The sequence below is a fragment of the Pseudorasbora parva genome, chromosome 7 (genome assembly GCF_024679245.1).
Source record: "Pseudorasbora parva isolate DD20220531a chromosome 7, ASM2467924v1, whole genome shotgun sequence".
Lineage (NCBI taxonomy): Eukaryota > Metazoa > Chordata > Actinopteri > Cypriniformes > Gobionidae > Pseudorasbora > Pseudorasbora parva.
The window spans coordinates 22,700,799-22,719,317 of record NC_090178.1 but is presented as its reverse complement, the minus strand read 5'-3'; the positions used below and the strand labels follow the sequence as shown (position 1 = coordinate 22,719,317).

The 18,519-nt window shown below is 35.1% G+C and overlaps 1 protein-coding gene across 1 annotated transcript; it reads left to right on the top strand.

The window, feature by feature from the left end:
* The first annotated feature begins 2,626 nt into the window (after nucleotides 1–2,626).
* epb41b (erythrocyte membrane protein band 4.1b) lies at nucleotides 2,627–18,519 on the top strand. The gene is made up of 27 exons (XM_067448619.1): nucleotides 2,627–2,868; nucleotides 3,137–3,241; nucleotides 3,337–3,379; nucleotides 3,467–3,542; nucleotides 3,662–3,880; nucleotides 3,972–4,059; nucleotides 4,477–4,629; nucleotides 4,756–4,853; nucleotides 5,038–5,189; nucleotides 5,368–5,469; nucleotides 5,772–5,855; nucleotides 8,121–8,729; nucleotides 8,853–8,975; nucleotides 9,896–10,189; nucleotides 10,268–10,399; nucleotides 11,879–12,109; nucleotides 12,202–12,468; nucleotides 13,542–13,769; nucleotides 13,844–14,104; nucleotides 15,117–15,359; nucleotides 15,477–15,704; nucleotides 16,274–16,468; nucleotides 16,578–16,750; nucleotides 16,858–16,887; nucleotides 16,982–17,044; nucleotides 17,130–17,318; nucleotides 17,819–18,519. The coding sequence occupies exons 1-27, from the start codon at nucleotides 2,812–2,814 to the stop codon at nucleotides 17,873–17,875; spliced, it is 4,500 nt and encodes a 1,499-aa protein (XP_067304720.1). The 5' UTR covers nucleotides 2,627–2,811; the 3' UTR covers nucleotides 17,876–18,519.

The following is an 18,519-nucleotide window of genomic DNA, read 5'->3' as shown; positions in this document are numbered from 1 at the left end:
AGCTGTGACCCTAGAAGAGGTTGGGAGAATGGATAGAAGGGTGGAAAGGCTGGATTAGTTTAATATTTAGACCCAGGTGTCCTATCAGTAAACGTGGTTAGAATATGTCAATGGAATCTAGCTCTTCACTTTGGAGTTTGTGACTATAAAAACAAATACAGTTGTCAGCTATGTGGGGGGAAATATATACACACACACACATATATACAGTTGAGATCAAAATTAGAGAACATACAATTTCCTATATTTCAAGGTCACTGCTTAGTTCTTTTTGAAATTATCCTAACAGGAGCAGAAGGTCAGTTTTTAAACATATTTCACAAGGTAAATATATTCTGAAGTACAGTATATACAACTTAAGTAAGACAATTGAAAAATAACGCTGGTCAAAATTAGAGAACACCTTTAGATACCTTCAAGCTTTGGGTGTTAATCTGGCACTTGGTGCTATAATCTGGCAAACCCTATTTAACTTGAAGCAAACTAACTTTCTATTTTCACTGACTTTGCAAGATAGCAAGCCACTTTAGGTTCCTACGATTGTCCAGATGAAGGCCAAAGGGATGACGCTTTCAGCCATTGCAAAAGAAGTTGGTCATTCCAAATCTATTTCTAGATAATTTCTATAATAGTGAAGCTTTACAAAGACACCAATTCATTCAAGTACCCAAAAAGGTACGCAAGACCAATGCATGAGAGGACAGGACAATGCAGAGACTTTCAATGTGAAATCAGTTCAACACTGCAGCTGGAATTACTCGCCAGTTCAGAGCTGAACACTAAGGATCTGTTTTACCATATTTGTCTTGTCATTTAAGAGAATTCAGACTGAAAGCTCACTCTGCAGTCACCAGGCCTCTCATCAGCAGAAACAATCAAAAGGCTATATAACCTTTGCTGAGGAGCATTTTGTGTGAACAGAGGAGAACTGAGTCTGATCTAAACCCCATTGAAAATCTATGTAAAATCATTGGCGAAAAAGTTATTGCTAAGAAACCCACTACAGTTAGCGAACTGTGGAAGAGACTGGAAGAAGAGTTCTATCAAGATCACGCCGGAGCAGTATGAGTCTCTAGTGATGTCCTGTGGCCACAGATGTGATGAGCGCATTCAAAGCAAGAGTCTCTATACTTCCTTCTGACTGCTGTAAGCATCAAATGTTAGTTGTAATGTTTTTTTGTTTGTTTGTTTTTTTGTGCTGCATTGGTTATTGTTCTCTAATTTTGATCACATACATATACAGTACATGCCAAAAGTTTGGACACATTACTATTTGTAATGTTTTTTAAAAGAAGTTTCTTCTGCTCATCAAAAATACAGAAAAAGATTTTAATATTGTGATATATTATTACAATTTAAAATATTTGTAATAATATAATAGTGATTAGAATATATTTTCAATTTATTATACTTTAAATTATCATTTATTTCTGTGATGCAAAGCTGAATTTTCAGGATCGCTACTCTAGTCTTCATTGTCACATGTGACATCAGTCTATCACATGATCCTTCAGAAATCATTCTAATATTCTGATTTATTATGAGTGTTGGACACAGTTCTGCTGCCTAATATATTTGATGAATAAAAGGTTCAAAAGAACTGCATTTATTCAAAATAAAAACATATTTTCAAATAATATAAATCTCCTTTACTATCCATTTTTATCAACTTAACTAATTAATGATTTTATTATTATTATTTTTTATTCAGCTACTTTTTATTCATCAAAGTATTATAATAAAAGTATCACAGGTTATCATATTAGAATTACTTAGAATAACTACTATATATATATATATATATATATATATATATATATATATATATATATATATATATATATATATATATATTTTTTTTTTTTTTTTTTTTTTTTTTTATAGGGTATGAATTTTTTTCCGTTTTGCTTAGAATATACTAGGTCTGGCTTCAAATGCACTGTTCATTATCTCAGTACTAACGTCATGGGAATAGTGTTGATCCTCCTACACCTCACGCTGGTGAAAGCGGCTACATGAGAAGACCATTGAAGACCTCACATGCACAGGTAGCTGATCATTTTTGTTGTTATTTTCCTGAAGACTTCTTTAATTGCTATTAGGCAATAGGCCTATAACATTTTAAGACAGTAAATTTAAGTTATAGTTCAAAGAAAAATGTAATGTACAAATCTCAACCTTGTGACGTTTGCTAATGTAGTAGCCTAAGAGTCTAGGTAACACTGAATATCAACAAATACAAACGATAGGACAGCTCTTTTTTTCTTTTTCTTTTTTGTAATTTCGGCCATATTTCGTAATATGAATATAATGTTACGTGGGGAAAGAGTTGCATGAGGATTCTTTGCTGCCCCACCCATGCTTATCAGATTATTTAGTCAGAAAAGAGCGGGTAATATTAAATAAATAATAAATGTATACTGTAGTAATTCCTTCTTTTTTTCGTCAGTCATAATGGACGGATACATTTATTCTTATGGCTGACCCTCTCACTCATCCCCAGGCATTTTGATGTATTTATATGCGTTTGTGTGTGAGGGGATGAAGGGGGGGGGGGGGGGGGGGTCATATCTTTCTAAAACAGTCATGTCAATATCACATAAGCAGAACAGTGCAGGAGGGCAGGGCCTCTTATGATGCCGCAAAGACGTGTGCTGCTTTAGAACCACGGGAACATAAATGCTCAGAAGAGAATTTTAAAACTTTGCAACTTTTGCAGCTCAATGCCTGATATCTAAAGTGAGGGGAAAAGACGAGACCGCCTGAACTCCACCACCAGTGGAATAAACAGAAGAGAAAACTTTGAGAGACATGTTGCAGTGTCGAGTTAATTTCCTGGACGACACCCACTTTGTGTGGGAGCTGGAGGTACCTCAACAAAGACCTTCTTTCTGTCCTTTCACATTACAAATAATAATGAATTACATTTATATTTGTTTTGTTTTTAAGCATAGATCTTTTTAAATGAACGAGGTAAAAAAAAAAATCAACCCAAAAATAGTTTTTAATAAGTTTAGAAAATACCTGAAAACAAGTATTATTATGTAAGTCAGTTAGGTATTTTTTTTTAAATTAAAACAATTATAGATATTATAATTAAAATAATTCTATATTTTTTATTATTATTTTTGCACAGAGAAATGCAGTGGGACAGGATCTCTTCAGTAAAGTTTGTGAACACCTTAAACTCCTGGAGAGGGATTATTTTGGTCTGGTCATGTGGGATTCTCCTAGTACCAGGGTATTTATTTCATTTTATATCACATTGGCATATATTGATATTCTGTTATATTCAATATTTGAGGAATAAAGTAATACTTGTGTTTATTGATTCAGGTATGGCTGGACAGTGCTAAAGAGATCCGAAAACAGATCAGAAGTATGGGATTTTCTTTAGTGGACGGTGAAGATTCACATCTGCTTGCGTTTTCAGCTCTTACATTTGTCCCTGTTTGTTTGGTTTCAGGTCCAGTAACTGAATTCTTTTTCAGCGTCAAGTTTTACCCACCCGATCCATTAAGTCTGGCTGAGGACATCACTAGGTACAACAGGAGACAAATGCATATAAAACATATACATTGAGCTAGTTGTGTTGATATATTTGAGCATGTTTTTCTTTCTCTGTTGACTGAACACTTGCTATTCCATGAAATTCTTTCAGATATCTCCTGTGTCTTCAGCTAAGGCAAGATATTCTGATTGGCCGACTGCCCTGTCCATCAGACATCTTGACTCTGTTGGGTTCATACACAGTTCAGTCAACACTTGGCGATTACGACCCAAATCTCCACAAGAACAACTATGTCAGTGAAATCGTTCTTGCTCCCAATCAGAGTGAAGAGCTGGAGGAGAGAGTGATGGAGCTGCATTCCACATACAGGTATCTTGCACCAGCAATCATACACACATATATGCACAATAACACATACACAAAAACACACATTTGTATAATTTCTTTGTGTTTTACACAGATTCATGAGTCCTGCCCAGGCAGATATGCTTTTCCTTGAGAACGCCATGGGGCTCCCAATGTATGGAGTGGACCTGCATCCTGCCAAAGTAATTATTCAACTCAATTTAACCATGCATTAACCATTTTGAAATTATTTAGAATGTATTAAAGCAGCAGTTCAGCTCCCCCAAAAAATGTTTCTGCTCATTTAATCGTATCATTTACCCTCTTTTTTACAAACGTACAATTTTCTGTCACAAAAAAAGATATTTTGAAGAATGTCTGTCTTTTATTTTTTTGTCTATACAATGTGGGTCAATGGGGTCCAGTGTGGTTTTGGACCACAATAGTTTCATTTTATGAAATAAAAACCTCTTCAACAAAATCTTCTTTTGTGATCCACAGAAGAAAGACGAATTTGAAGATGAGTGAATGTTATGCAAAATGTCATTTTTGGATTAACTATCCCTTTAACAGGGCATGGGCAATGCACATCTTTAGTATAATGTTTGATTTGTTGATAGGATGTCAGCGGTGAAGATGTGATGCTCGGCGTTTGCTCTGAGGGACTGATGGTGTATAAGGATGGGATAAAAACTAACATTTACCTTTGGCCCAGAGTTCTTAAAATATCCCACAAACGCAGCACCTTTCTTCTCAAGATGCGTCCTTCTGAGGTATTCACACTAGCTTTATTTGTCATATTATTTTATTTTTATATTATGGATTGTTCTTGCTCTTTTGGAGTAGTGACAAACAAGCTGGTGTGGTTAATTTAACTTTTTCCATTTGACTTAATTTAGCAGGATGAGTCTGAAGGTGACATCGGCTTTAGTTTGGCTAACTACAGAGAATGCAAACAACTGTGGAAATGCTCTGTGGAACATCATAGTTTCTTCAGGTGAGCCCATGTATGAATGTGTATTATGTAACAGTTTTTTTTTTTGCTTAATACATAGACTACCACAAGGGGGCGCTCCAGACAAATGAATGCAAATACATTCTTTGAAACAACTGTTAGAAGTTTTTGAAGCTCTTTGAGATGTTTCAAGAAATACGACTATACCTCTGAATGTGTTTTTCAGAAACAGACCTCAAGACACAAAAGCAAAACGGCTCCTGACTTTGGGATCAAGGTTCCGCCACAGAGGACGCACCCAGTCTGAGTGTCTGGAGGCCAGTGGCAACATCACGCGAGCTCCTCCGAGATTCACACGTTATATCCTCAAGAGAAAAGGCAAACTTTTATTTATTTTCTTAGCTTAAGTTGTAGTTTGTTTGATTAGATATGTAGTTCATTTAGTAGATTTGTTTATTTTTCTTTCGTTTTTTTATAGGTCATTTAGTTTTTTAGATTACTTATTTATTAAGGATACAAATTATTGACTTTAAAATATATATATTTTTTTTTTCAGAAAATGAAGAAATACTTGATATTCTAAAGCAACCAGTTCGAGCTGAGTTTGACGACTGGTTCCTGGCCTATGGTACAGAAAAATGGCACATTTCTACATCAGGTAAGTAAGGTCCTATGGCAAATTGAAATGATGTAATCTAACTGAAACAACTGACTGCATTATACATATTTATCTACCCTCAGAATCACCTTTATAATCACAGAATAGTAAATAAGGCAGGTCTTGTTCGTGCAATTTGACCACAAAAATACATTTGTGACAAACACATTATTTTAATTAAAAACTTGTGTTTAGACAAATACATTTCACTATATGATTTTTGGTTCCTTTTTGAAAAAATTGTTCATTATACCATTAAAAAATATTTCTCATGATCAATATCCTCATCTGCATCTGTACAGATGAGGGGATGTTGGAAAGCCAAAAGCTGCAGGATCTGAAGCATCACGCAGATGACTGGTGTGTCCTCCTTGACGGCAGCCCATGTAAGTCTTTTCTATTGCTTTCAAATACTCCACTGTATACAAAACATTATCTATAGAAAAACTTCAATGTGCGCTGTAGGTGCCACACCCATGCCTAACTGAGCATGCACAGACTCTGGAATATATAGTTATATAATTTGGGGGGGAAAAATATACAATATAAATGTATAAAATAAAAGGTTATTAAATATGAAATTACTTTTTTAAAATTATTATAACTCTTAAAAATTGTAAATAAGTTATAATGTTAGTTCACACAGAAATTCTGTTATTAATTACTTACTCTGTTGTCATTCCAAACCCATAAGACATTTGTTCATCTTTGGAACACAAATGAAGATATTTTTTATAAAATCTGAGAGCTTTCTGTCCCTTCATTGACAGCTACACAACCGATAAAAAAAGCAGTAAAATTTACCAAAATGTACCAGAAATGTAGTAAAGACATCATTAAAGTAATCCATGTGACTGCTTGCTGCACAAGTGCTTTGTTTGTGCAAAAAAAAAAAAAAAAAAAAAAAAAAAAAAACATAATATAATATAATAAATTAGTAATATTAATTATTTCAAGATGGACTGGTTATTTATTTATGGTTATTAATTTTAAAAAAAATATATATATATATTTTATAATATATATATAAAATATATAAAATATATTTTTATAATATATATATTTTTTATAATATATATATATAAAAAAATATATAGTTTTTTAAATGGTAACACTTTTAGTGTCCTTGTTACATATGTTACATGTACTTACCACAGTAATAACAGTAAATTATGCATAATTACATGCAACTAACCCTCAACAAAACCCTAATCCTACCCTAACCCTATTATAAGTACATGTACTTATTAATATTACTCAGTAAATTAATATTACTCAGTACTTAAATATATAATTACTCTGAAAACAATGACACCATAAAATAAATTGAAAAATTAATCTCCACCGAGATTAATTGAGAGCAGGCATTGTAGGAGATTAATATTTTTTAGATAAAGTGGTAAATTATGTTTTTTTGTGTGTGCAAACAAAGCACTCACGTCACTTAATAAAATTGAAGTTATACCACTGGAGTCACACGCATTACTTTACTACCTTTCTTGTGGCTGTCAATGAAGAAACAGAAATCTCTGCGATTTAATTCAAAATATCTATTTTTGTGTTCCGCAGAAGGGTTTGGAATGACATGGGGAAATTAATGGGAGAATTTAGAAATCAACTTTTTTGAGTTTTTGATATATAAAAGGTCATGGTAATATAAGATTATCCTGTACGTTTCAGAGCTAAAAACTAGAAAATGATCATGTGCTTCATCCGGACGACATCTAGTGGCGAAACACCGCTTCTACAGGATAATAAGCACATGTAATCGAGTAGCCCCGCCCACCGACTCATCGGTTAGCCAGCAGCAATAAACATGTGGAAGATAGCAAGATATTGTGAAATAACAGTCGCTGCATAAGCTTCCTTTGGATCCTAATATTAGGAATGTGTGATACTACATTTATTTTTAATGAAGTTCCAGCTCACGTGGGGAAGAACGTTTGTGTGTTCGCTTCATTTCACTGCGGTATCGTTTGTAAACAAGTCTCAGGTGCTGGATTTGCAGACACAATGTTGTGCCTTCTATATTAGATTCGACAGGAACGGTGCAACAAACTTACGTGAGTAAAACGTCTTTTTAATACGTAATAGTAGTCCCAGGGGCATAGATATGACAGGAGCTGAAGCTCATTAAATATGCAAATCTTATCCAGTCCTAGCCGTGGGCGTTTACTTCCAAGTCTCCAGTGGCAGGCCATTAAAACCCAGCGTTTTGGAGAGAGCCTCAAAACCAGTGTAGAAAACAGCCTATTACTTATTAGTTACAATGTTTTTGAATGTAAAAACCACACAAACATCATTAGTTGACCTCAGAAAAGCCAGTTCATGACACCTTTAACAATTGATAATTGTTCATTCTAATTTTTGTATAATCTCTTTCCGATATCTGGAGCTTGCACCTAACTTATGCTTTCTCGCTTCCATCCACATGCCCAAAATTCAAGCTCCACCACTGGTTATCAATCAAATTTGTTGACATAAGGATAAAAGGGCAAGCTGGGCTGCCATTTTCCATAACATACAAGAAAAAACGCACAAGTCCCTCTGGACTGATCTGCGTAAATAAATATTTTAGTTTCCATTAAATCTAGCCATTCCCTGAAGGAAAGAGCTATGATTGCCTTTAATTTTTGCAAATTTTGTTCCAGTTTCACTAACAGGAGTCCAGCAGCCTCTTCAGACTGAAGAACAGAGAGAAGACGTGGAAACCCTTGAGTGGTCAGATGAGCGGCTCACAGAAGAGCTTGGGATAAAACAAACATATAAAATTCAGGTGGTCCAGGAGGGGTCTGATATTATTGAGAAAGAGCATCCTGATTTTGAATTAATGAAACCTCTAAAGGAGACACTAAAAGAGGAAGTACTAGAAGTCAATGGAGAAAGGATGCAGAGGGTAGTATTCTCTAAACAATGGACACAGGAGGTCAGCTCTTTGGTGGAATCACAAGTAGATGTAGATAAAAAGATAGAGAGAATGGAGATGGTAGAAAGACGTGATATAGTCACGGAAGAGAAGAAATTTGGTTCAGGGGACACTTTTGAGAGACTGGAAATCATGGAGCAGAGACTGGAAGAGGTTGAGGCTATCGGACGAAAGCTAGTTGAGGTGGAAGAACTGAGGGTTGGATTACAGGAAGTGGAAAGTTTGGAACAAAGGTTGCAGCAAGTTGAAAAGGAGGAGCTTCAATGGGTGGAGAAAGATGATTGGTACATTTTACTAGATCGCAGGCCATTGATGCTTACTCCTACTCCCGTAGGTATGTCATGTGATCAAACGTAGACGTATCACCAGAAATGTTGTTTATTGCTTTTTCATTAAATACAAGTTCATTTGAAAAACTAATTGAAGTGCCTATGGTGTATATATTTTTTTTTTTCAGGAAGAGTTGAGGAAGACTTGCAACATATAGTATATATCTCCAAACCGATGAAGAAAGATGATGATTGGTACATTATGTTCGATGTGCTCCCACAAACCATGGAGATGTCACGTCCCCTTCCAGGTATCTAAAAATACTTTTCTGTTTGAAGTACACAGCTTAATGAAATACTCTGTTCTGACCGGTCTGCTGCACCATCTAGCAGATGACATGCCATGTTTACCATCGTCAAACTAAAACAATTACTTTCATGTCTCTCGTATCACACTGCAGACTTGTGCTCTTTCTCATAAAAACAAAATGGATGGCATCTTGCATATCAGTCATCAATTGTAGTGACAAATTAATTTGGAACTGCATACTACTCTTAAAGTCAGCATGGCATGGAGGGTGCAAGTTAAACAGCTTCTCGAACAAGAAAAAATGTAGGACGGGACTTGATTTTGTCCATCGGGAATTATAACATAATAATAATTTGTTACATTTATATAGTGGTGTTTCTAGGCACTCAAAGCGCTTTACATAGAAGGGGGAATCTCCTCAACCACCACCAATGTGCAGCATCCACCTGGATGATGCGACGGAAGACATATTGCGCCAGAACACTCACCACACACCAGCTGATTCACCAGCTGAATTGATTGGATCGTTGGATGGTTGTGCATTGCTATTGGTCAACAGGTTGCTATTGCTATTGGTGGACAGGTTGTCCGCTCTCGTGCCAGTAAACTCAGAGAAGAGATGTCGATGCAAGTGGGAGAGAAAGTTATTTTAATGAAAGATTATTACAAGGGCACATCCATTAAAAAAGGGATACATAGATATGTAAATCATGTATAATAAATGCTGCAATATTCCCTAAAAAACAAGTATTGTCAATTATGATTTCATGCTGACTTTAAGGCCCGTTCACAACAAGAACAATAACTATAACAATTTATTTATTTATTTATTTATTTATTTATTTATTTATTTATTTATTTATTTATTTATTTACTTCTCAAAAATGTCAACAAACCATTCAAATGGATTTCTGCTACCAGATGTGATCAGCTTCCTTCCTGAAGAATATCAGGCTGAAGAAGAGAAGAGAGATGTAGAGATGAAAATACAGCAAGAGCTGGTGTCACCGGAGAAGCCAAAAACCCAGACTAGAGAGGAGGTGATTCAGAGCAGTGTGAAAACAGAGGAGGTACAGAAAGAACAACAGGAGCAGGTGACAGTGTATTATGGGAGACCACAGCCAGTTGTTCTTGAGCAGAAAGTAGAAGAGCCTCAAACAGACGAAGATGATGATGACTGGTTTGTCATTTTGGATGGCTCTCCTAAAATATCAGGTACTCTCACACAACCACTATCATGCATTATCAAACACAAGAAATCAATGTATACATGATGGATTGTGTATGTTGCAGTGCCCTCTGTAGAGTTGTATGAAGAGACCAGAGAGGATGTGAAAACAGACCAGATAAAACAGGTGGCGGTGGATTATGGGAGACCACAGAATGACTGGTTCATCATTTTTGATGTTTCTTCTAAAGAATCAGGTACACAATACCATGTTGCTTAGTGTGAATTTCCTCAGTGTCATCATCCCTGAACAATATTTCTATCAACAATATCAAGTGTAGTATATAGTAAGGGTAGGTGTTGATTCAGGAGGACATACATATAAACTCACTTAAAGGATTATTAGGAACACCTGTTCAATTTCTCATTAATGCATTTATCTAATCAACCAATCACATGACAGTTGCTTCAATGCATTTAGGGTTGTGGTCCTGATAAAGACAATCTCCTGAACTCCAAATTTTCATGAATGAAAATTTATGTCAGAATGGGAAAGAAAGGTGATTTAAGCAATTTTGAGTGTGGCATGGTTGTTGGTGCCAGACGGGCCGGTCTGAGTATTTCACAATCTGCTCAGTTACTGGGATTTTCACACACAACCATTTCTAGGGTTACAAAGAATGGTGTGAAAAGGGAAAAAAACATCCAGTACGTGGCAGTCCTCTGGGCGAAAATGCCTTGTTGATGCTAGATGTCAGAGGAGAATGGGCCGACTGATTCAAGCTGATAGAAGAGCAACTTTGACTGAAATAACCACTCGTTACAACCGGGGTATGCAGCAAAGCATTTGTGAAGCCACAACACGCACAACCTTGAGGGCGGATGGGCTACAACAGCAGAAGACCCCACCGGGTACCACTCATCTCCACTACAAATAGGAAAAAGAGGCTACAATTTGCACAAGCTCACCAAAATTGGACAGTTGAAGACTGAAAAAAATGTTGCCTAGTCTGATGAGTCTCGATTTCTGTTGAGACATTCAGATGATAGAGTCAGAATTTGGCGTAAACAGAATGAGAGTATGGATCCATCATGCCTTGTTACCACTGTGCAGGCTGGTGGTGGTGGTGTAATGGTGTGGGGGATGCTTTCTTGTCACACTTTAGGCCCCTTAGTGCCAATTGGGCTTTGTTTAAATTCCACAGCCTAACTGAGCATTGTTTCTGACCATGTCCATCCCTTTATGACCACCATGTACCCATCCTCTGATGACTACTTCCAGCAGGATAATGCACCATGTCACAAAGCTCAAATCATTTCAAATTGGTTTCTTGAACATGACAATGAGTTCACTGTATTAAAATGCCCCCCACAGTCACCAGATCTCAACCCAATAGAGCATCTTTGGGATGTGGTGGAACGAGAGCAGTGTGTGTGTGTGTGTGTGTGTGTGTGTGTGTGTGTGTGTGTGTGTGTGTGTGTGTGTGTGTGTGTGTGTGTGTGTGTGTGTGTGTGTGTGTGTGTGTGTGTATGTGTGTGTGTGTGTGTGTGTGTGTGTGTGTGTGTGTGTGTGATATTATAAAATATTATTACAATTTATAACTTGTATTTTAAATTATTATGACATATATGAATAAAAACACATTTAAATTGATGGCATTCTTCATTGCCCATATAATGCATTTACACAAATCAAACCATACACCATGCATTCTGTTTTGTAATGTTTTTTTTAGTGTCCTTGACTCTTCCACATCTACAAAGCCCAACTGCAGACCTGTATGAGGAGATCAGAAAGGAGGTGAAAGGAGTGAGAACAGAGGAAGTGCAGATAAAACAGCAGGAGCAGGTAACACTGAAAGATAGGAGACCACAGCCAGTAATTCTAAAGCAGAGAGCAGCAGAGCCTCAACGAGATGTGGAGGACGACTGGTTCATTGTTTGTGATGTTTCTCCCGAAGAATCAGGTGCAAGCCTTTACATACAACCACATTCAAAACACACACACACACACATACGCCCGCATATCTAAACATACATTGTGGGTTGTTTTTCGCAGAGACCTTGGTGTATCCACAGCTGCAAGGCACAACTGTTGAGCTTTATGAGGAGACCAGAGAGGAGGTGATTCAGAGCCGAGTGAGGACAGAGGAGAAAGTGATTGAGGTGATGACCGTGAGCACTAAAGAACAAATAACAGTATCAGAGAAGAAGAGGATGAGCATCATACAAACCCCACAGTTTCCAGTGGTGCCCAGGGAAGCTGAGGACGAGTGGTTTCAGCTTTTTGACAAAGTGCCTTACGAGCAGAAGAGTTTTTCATCAGGTGAAGTACATCTTTCTGCAAGCATAATCACAATCAATTTCACATTTTACAATTTTGATATGTGTGTGATAAAGATTCATTTGTAAGAGAAATTCTGTCATCAGTTATTTACACCCCTGTCACTGTATGCTTTTTTTTAATAAACCTGCATAGTTTTTTTTTTTCGTTCCATAAGATGTTATAAGATGTTATTAAACATAATGTCCATGCTGCACATTTCTGTAAAACTAACATGAAAAGTAACTGGCATTCATTATTCAAAACAATGTTGTTAAAGTTAACTAAAACTAAGATGATTAAAAATCATTAGATATATATTAGAAATGTTGCACTGCAACTAAATTAAATAATTTGAAACAAAATTGGGGAAAAATTATAAAACTGAAATAAAAATATTAAATCAAATATTAAGGTTTTTTTTTAAATACATAAGCACATAGCAAATTTACTAAAACTTAAAACCAAAAATACAAAAATACAAGCTAATTCAAACTAAATATATAAATCATACATATATTATTGCTATAAATTATAAAACTGAAATAAAAATATTAAATCCATATAGAAATATAAATAAATAAAAAAACGTTTTAAAAAATACATAAGCACATAGCAAATTTACTAAAACTTAAAACCGAAAATATAAAAATACAAGCTAATTTAAACTAAATATATAAATCATACATATATTATTGTTATACATTTTATTTATATTTTATTATATTATATATAAATATATAATTATTAAATATATAAATAACACTAAAATAGTACAATTTAATTACATTACAAATGATTAAGAATTCAATTAATTCAATTATTAAAAATGAAGGTATTTTAAATTAAATATTTTTTTCTCTAACCAATTTTTGTTGTAAGCATAAATCTAACAACCTTTCGTGAGATTTGGGCTTCGAACAAGATAAAATAGTTTTGCCAGTGGGTTAAGAAATCTTTAAATACCATGATGGGATGAGTAGATGATAATATGGATTTTTTCATGGATGACTGACACGTGTCAAGATCGCTGTTGTGGTGATTTTCATGTATAACGGATCGTTTCTCATTTTTAGTGTCTGTCACACCAGAGACTCGTGTTGTGTCTGTGGCTCCTTTGGAGGCTGAAGAAAAGAGAGCTGTGGAGAGGAGAAAAGAGGATGTGCAGATAAAACAACAGGAGCAGGTGATAGTGAATTATAGAAGGCCAGAGCCACTTATTCTGGACCAGAAGGGTGCAGAGCCAGAAAGAGACATAGAGGACGACTGGTTCATCGTTTTTGATGTTTCTCCGAAAGGATCAGGTACACACACACACAGCAACAAATGCACACCGCAAACACATCAATGTATTCATCTTACATTGTGTTTGTTTCAGTGCCCTCGTCTCCACTGCCACGAGGCACAACTGTTGAGCTTTATGAGACCAGAAAGGAGGTGATTCAGAGCCGAGTGAGGACAGAGGAGAAAGTGATTGAGGTGATGACCGTGAGCACTAAAGAACAAATAACAGTATCAGAGAAGAAGAGGATGAGCATCATACAAACCCCACAGTTTCCAGTGGTGCCCAGGGAAGCTGAGGACGAGTGGTTTCAGCTTTTTGACAAAGTGCCTTACGAGCAGAAGAGTTTTCCATCAGGTACAGCACCACACATGCCTTTAAACTCAATGAAAGGAAATTGAAAACGACATACTAATACATTTTAACATGAAACATTGTTAATGATAACATTAAACAAATATTCTGATTAACACTTCACAATAAGGTTCATTAGTTAACATCAGTTCACCACAGTAGTTAACATGAACTAATAATGAACTGCACTTATGATGAAGCATTTATTTATCTTTGTTAATGTTCATTTCAACATTTACTAATGCTTTGTTGAAATCTTGTTAACATTAGTTAATGCACTGTGAACCAACATGAACAAACCATGAACAGCTGTAACTAACTTTTTTTTTTATTAACTAACATTATCAAAGATTAACTAATGCTGAACAGAGGTGTTTTTCCTGGTTAGTTCATGTTAACTAATGTTAACTAATACAAACTTAATGTAAAGTGTTACCATATTCTTAAATGCTTTTATTTGAAGAAAATAAAAACATGATACATACTGTATTAACATTAACATACAACTTTACTGTAAACTGTATATTAAAAATGAATGGCTAACACTTTTAATTCCATTTGGTAACATTAACTACATCTGTTAACATAAACGAACAATGAAAAATACTTCTAAAGCATTTATTAATCTTAGATAATGTTCATTTTTAACATTTACTAATATATTAAAGTCTAATATATTAAACTAGTTTACTAATATATTAAATCATTATTAAAGTATGTTAATATTATTTAATTGACCTGAGCTAATATAAATAATAAATGAATACTGTAACAAAAGTATTGCTCATGTGTTTGTTTTTTTATGTTCATTAATGTTAACTTGGTTGTAAAAGGTTACCAAATAAAGTTTTTACCCAACACTAGTATCAAGTATCATTGTTACATGCTTTTCATTATGGCGAGTTTTACATGTTTTGTATGAATTTATGGTACAAATAATTTAAAAAGCTTCTCATGGTGCAAAAGAGCTACAGAAGTGCAAACAAACCCCATTGTTGACTGTGCCTTATTCCAGATGTCAGAAGCATAGATTTTGAGGTCCGTGAACCCACCAAAGACCAGAGAGTTCAGAGGGTGGTGGAGGAGCAGATGAGAGAGAAAAGACTGATGACTGAAGAAAAGAGAGTGATCATTGATGATCGCAGAAAGAGAGCTGACGTTGTTTCACAGATGATTCCCACCGAGGTTCGGGAAGTTGAGGATGACTGGTTTGAGCTTTTTCTGGTTTCACCTTCTGAGAAGAGGAGCGTCCCTTCAGGTGGGAACAATAAACGGATGTCTTATTCTCTATTCTATCCTGGTATTGCTTTAGGTGAGTCATATTATAATCATATAACATATGTTATATACTCTTTCTCTGTCTCTATTGTTTTAGCTGCCATTGAAGAGCGCAGGATTAAAGAACAGGAGGGCAGAGAAAGACAGCAGGAGATGAGAGTGAGAGAGGAGGAGAAGAGGAGGTTAGGAGAACAAGAGAAGCGAAAACAGGAGCTGGAAGCCAGAAGAGCTCAACCATCTATTACTCTGGCAACAGAAGTACAGCCTCAGATCGAAACAGAAGACGACTGGTTCATTCTTTTTGATGTTTCACTAAAAGAAACAGGTACATACACATTTTAAATACACATATACACTAATGCTCAAAAGTTTGTGGCAGTAAAGTGGTTTAATATTTTTGAAAGTCTCTTATGCTCACCAAAATTACAATTATTTGATCAAATATACAGTTTTTAATATTTACAATATTAGTATTTTACAATACTAATATTGTAAAATACTATTATAATTTTTTTTTAACAAACATTTTAAATGTAATACATTTAAATGCTTTTATTTCTTCAGTCTTTAGTGTCACATGATCCTTCAAAAATCATTCTAATTTGCCGATTGGTGCTAAAGATGCATATTATTAATAATAAATAATGCAACATGGTTGAAAACAGTTGTGTTGCTCAATATTTTATAGAAATACTTTTTTATGATTAGAAATAAAAAAATGTTATTCATTTAATTTGTCCTTGCTTACGTCTTACTGAATACCACTTTTTAAGTGTTTAATATTTTAAATATGTCCCTTTTACACATAAAATAACATAAGTGGGACAGATTACATTATTGCACAGTTGTCAACAGTCTTTGTCAACAAATTCCTATTCTCTACTTTCTTTAAAGCTGTCGCAGATGTCGTTAAAGTGGACAGGAGGGCTGAGGAAGAGAAAATGAGAAGGGAAGAAGAGAGGAGGAAACAGATAAGAGTGGACGAAAGACCAAAAAGGCCTCATGTACCAGAGAAAAGACCAGTACAGCTGCAGACAGAAGTGGAGGACAACTGGTTTACCCATATGGGCATTTCCTCTAAAGATTACAGTATGCATCACAAACAGAATCAGAAACACAGAAATAAATTCATATTTTCTAATGTCAGAAACTGTTACCATGTATTCCTAAGCAAGCATCTCTCTTTCTCTGTCTCTAGTTCCCACTCTTCCACACACACCTGTTATTTCCCCAGTGGCTCAGCCCAAACCCCGTCCAAATATCTCAGCTGACCAACCACTGACTTCCACTCCGACCGCACAAACAGTGTCCATTACAAAAACCCGTCAGGAGAGGACAAAAGGCATACTGAACATCACACTGGAGTCTGAGGTTACAAACACACATATTGTAAACTTCACATAGACACACACAAGAACAACATGTGAAAGTTTCACAGGTTTTAATCCTCTAAAAATCATCTTTCTCTCTTTTGACAGGCTGAGACTGAGTCCATGCTCATGAGTAGGGTGAGATACTCATCAATTCCTATCATCTTTGTTATGTTCCTTTCTTATCCAGAGCATATTAATTCATAATCTTGTTTTTTTCCATTAATCACAGACATGGACAAAGAGAGTTGAAGGAGAGAGCATTTATGTTCGCCACAGCTCTCTGATGCTGGAGGTTTGTGAAGTGTGTGAAATGTATGGTCTGTCTACTTTAATGGTAATACTAATTATTTAATCCTACTAATATATGATCTCTTTAGGAATTTGATTTGTCCCACGAGATGATATTGAAACACCACGCCATTGTTACTGAACTTAAGCGTGTCTTTATGGAGGTTAAGCAAGATTTCGGACCCACTGAATGGGACAGACGCCTCTCGTCGTACTCACCTTCTGGCAAAGTTCAGCTTCCTAATGCCAACGGCGAGATACTCGTGAGAATGGGCATTGTGAGTTACATACATACATGTGTATACACACAACTGCTTATAGTTATAATGTGCTTAACACATTGTTAAAAATAGCAGTGGCTCTCAACCATGGAATCAGGGCCCACTAGGGCTCTTCTAAAATCTTTCAGAGGCCCCAATAACTCTAATTTGTTTAAATGTAGTGAAACTATTAACAATCTTAATTAAAATAACAAAATACAACTAAAAATATATACTGATACCATTTTTGAGTTTTACAGAAGTACCAATGGTAAATATGAGCTTATACTCTGAATATTGTCTTGAACAAAGAGTCAAAAAAGGTTGAGAACCACTGATCTACAGTATCTAGATGTGAGAGAAACACAGGGATTTAGGGATGGATCCAACCTCAAATAGCTTTATTTTTCCACCTTTAATATCAACACACACACACTCCTGTCTTTAAAGACATCCCAAAAGAAATCTTTTTTAAATGCTGTGTGAACCAATTGTGACTGTAAAATCTTCTTTTGCAGATTGAAGATGATGAAAAAACAGTCTTTCTTCGCCAACAAGAAACAATATATGTTTGAATTCAATGCACTTGCATATAATTATTGCTGAAACATTCAAGGATGTGCATATGTGGGAAAACAAAAGCTTTGCATGTTTTTTTTTAAAATCCTTATATAATCCTCTTTTGCAGTTTTCATCAATTTGATCAGTGTAATTTAACGCTGTTGATAGTTTGTTTACTTGTACACTGGTAATCATGTCCACAATAGTATATCACTTGGCATTTATAGACCAACTGACATTATTTTATATAGACATTAATGCTAAACATCTCAATACAAATCTCTAATTTAGTTTAAACTGCTTACACCTATTCAATTATAATCAAAAATAATAAAAGCTGTCCTGTGCACTGCCAAATCTGAGATGTGTTTATTCTGAGTATGTTCAGAATGTGGCACATTGTCCATTTCTAAACATGTTCAGCCATTTTTAGGCATAAATTTGAGAAAATAATAAGCGAAAATGAAAAATATTAAAAACAAACTTTAATCAGGTCCCTGAAACGAATTCTAATTATTTTAAACAATTTTACTTAATTTATAAGTTAATTTATCTTGTTTTAAGGATGTTTAGATATTTTAACTAAATTACTAATAAGAAAAAATATATTTTCTATCAAAAATATTTTCTTTTGTGTAAACTGTATCTCCAAAGAGAA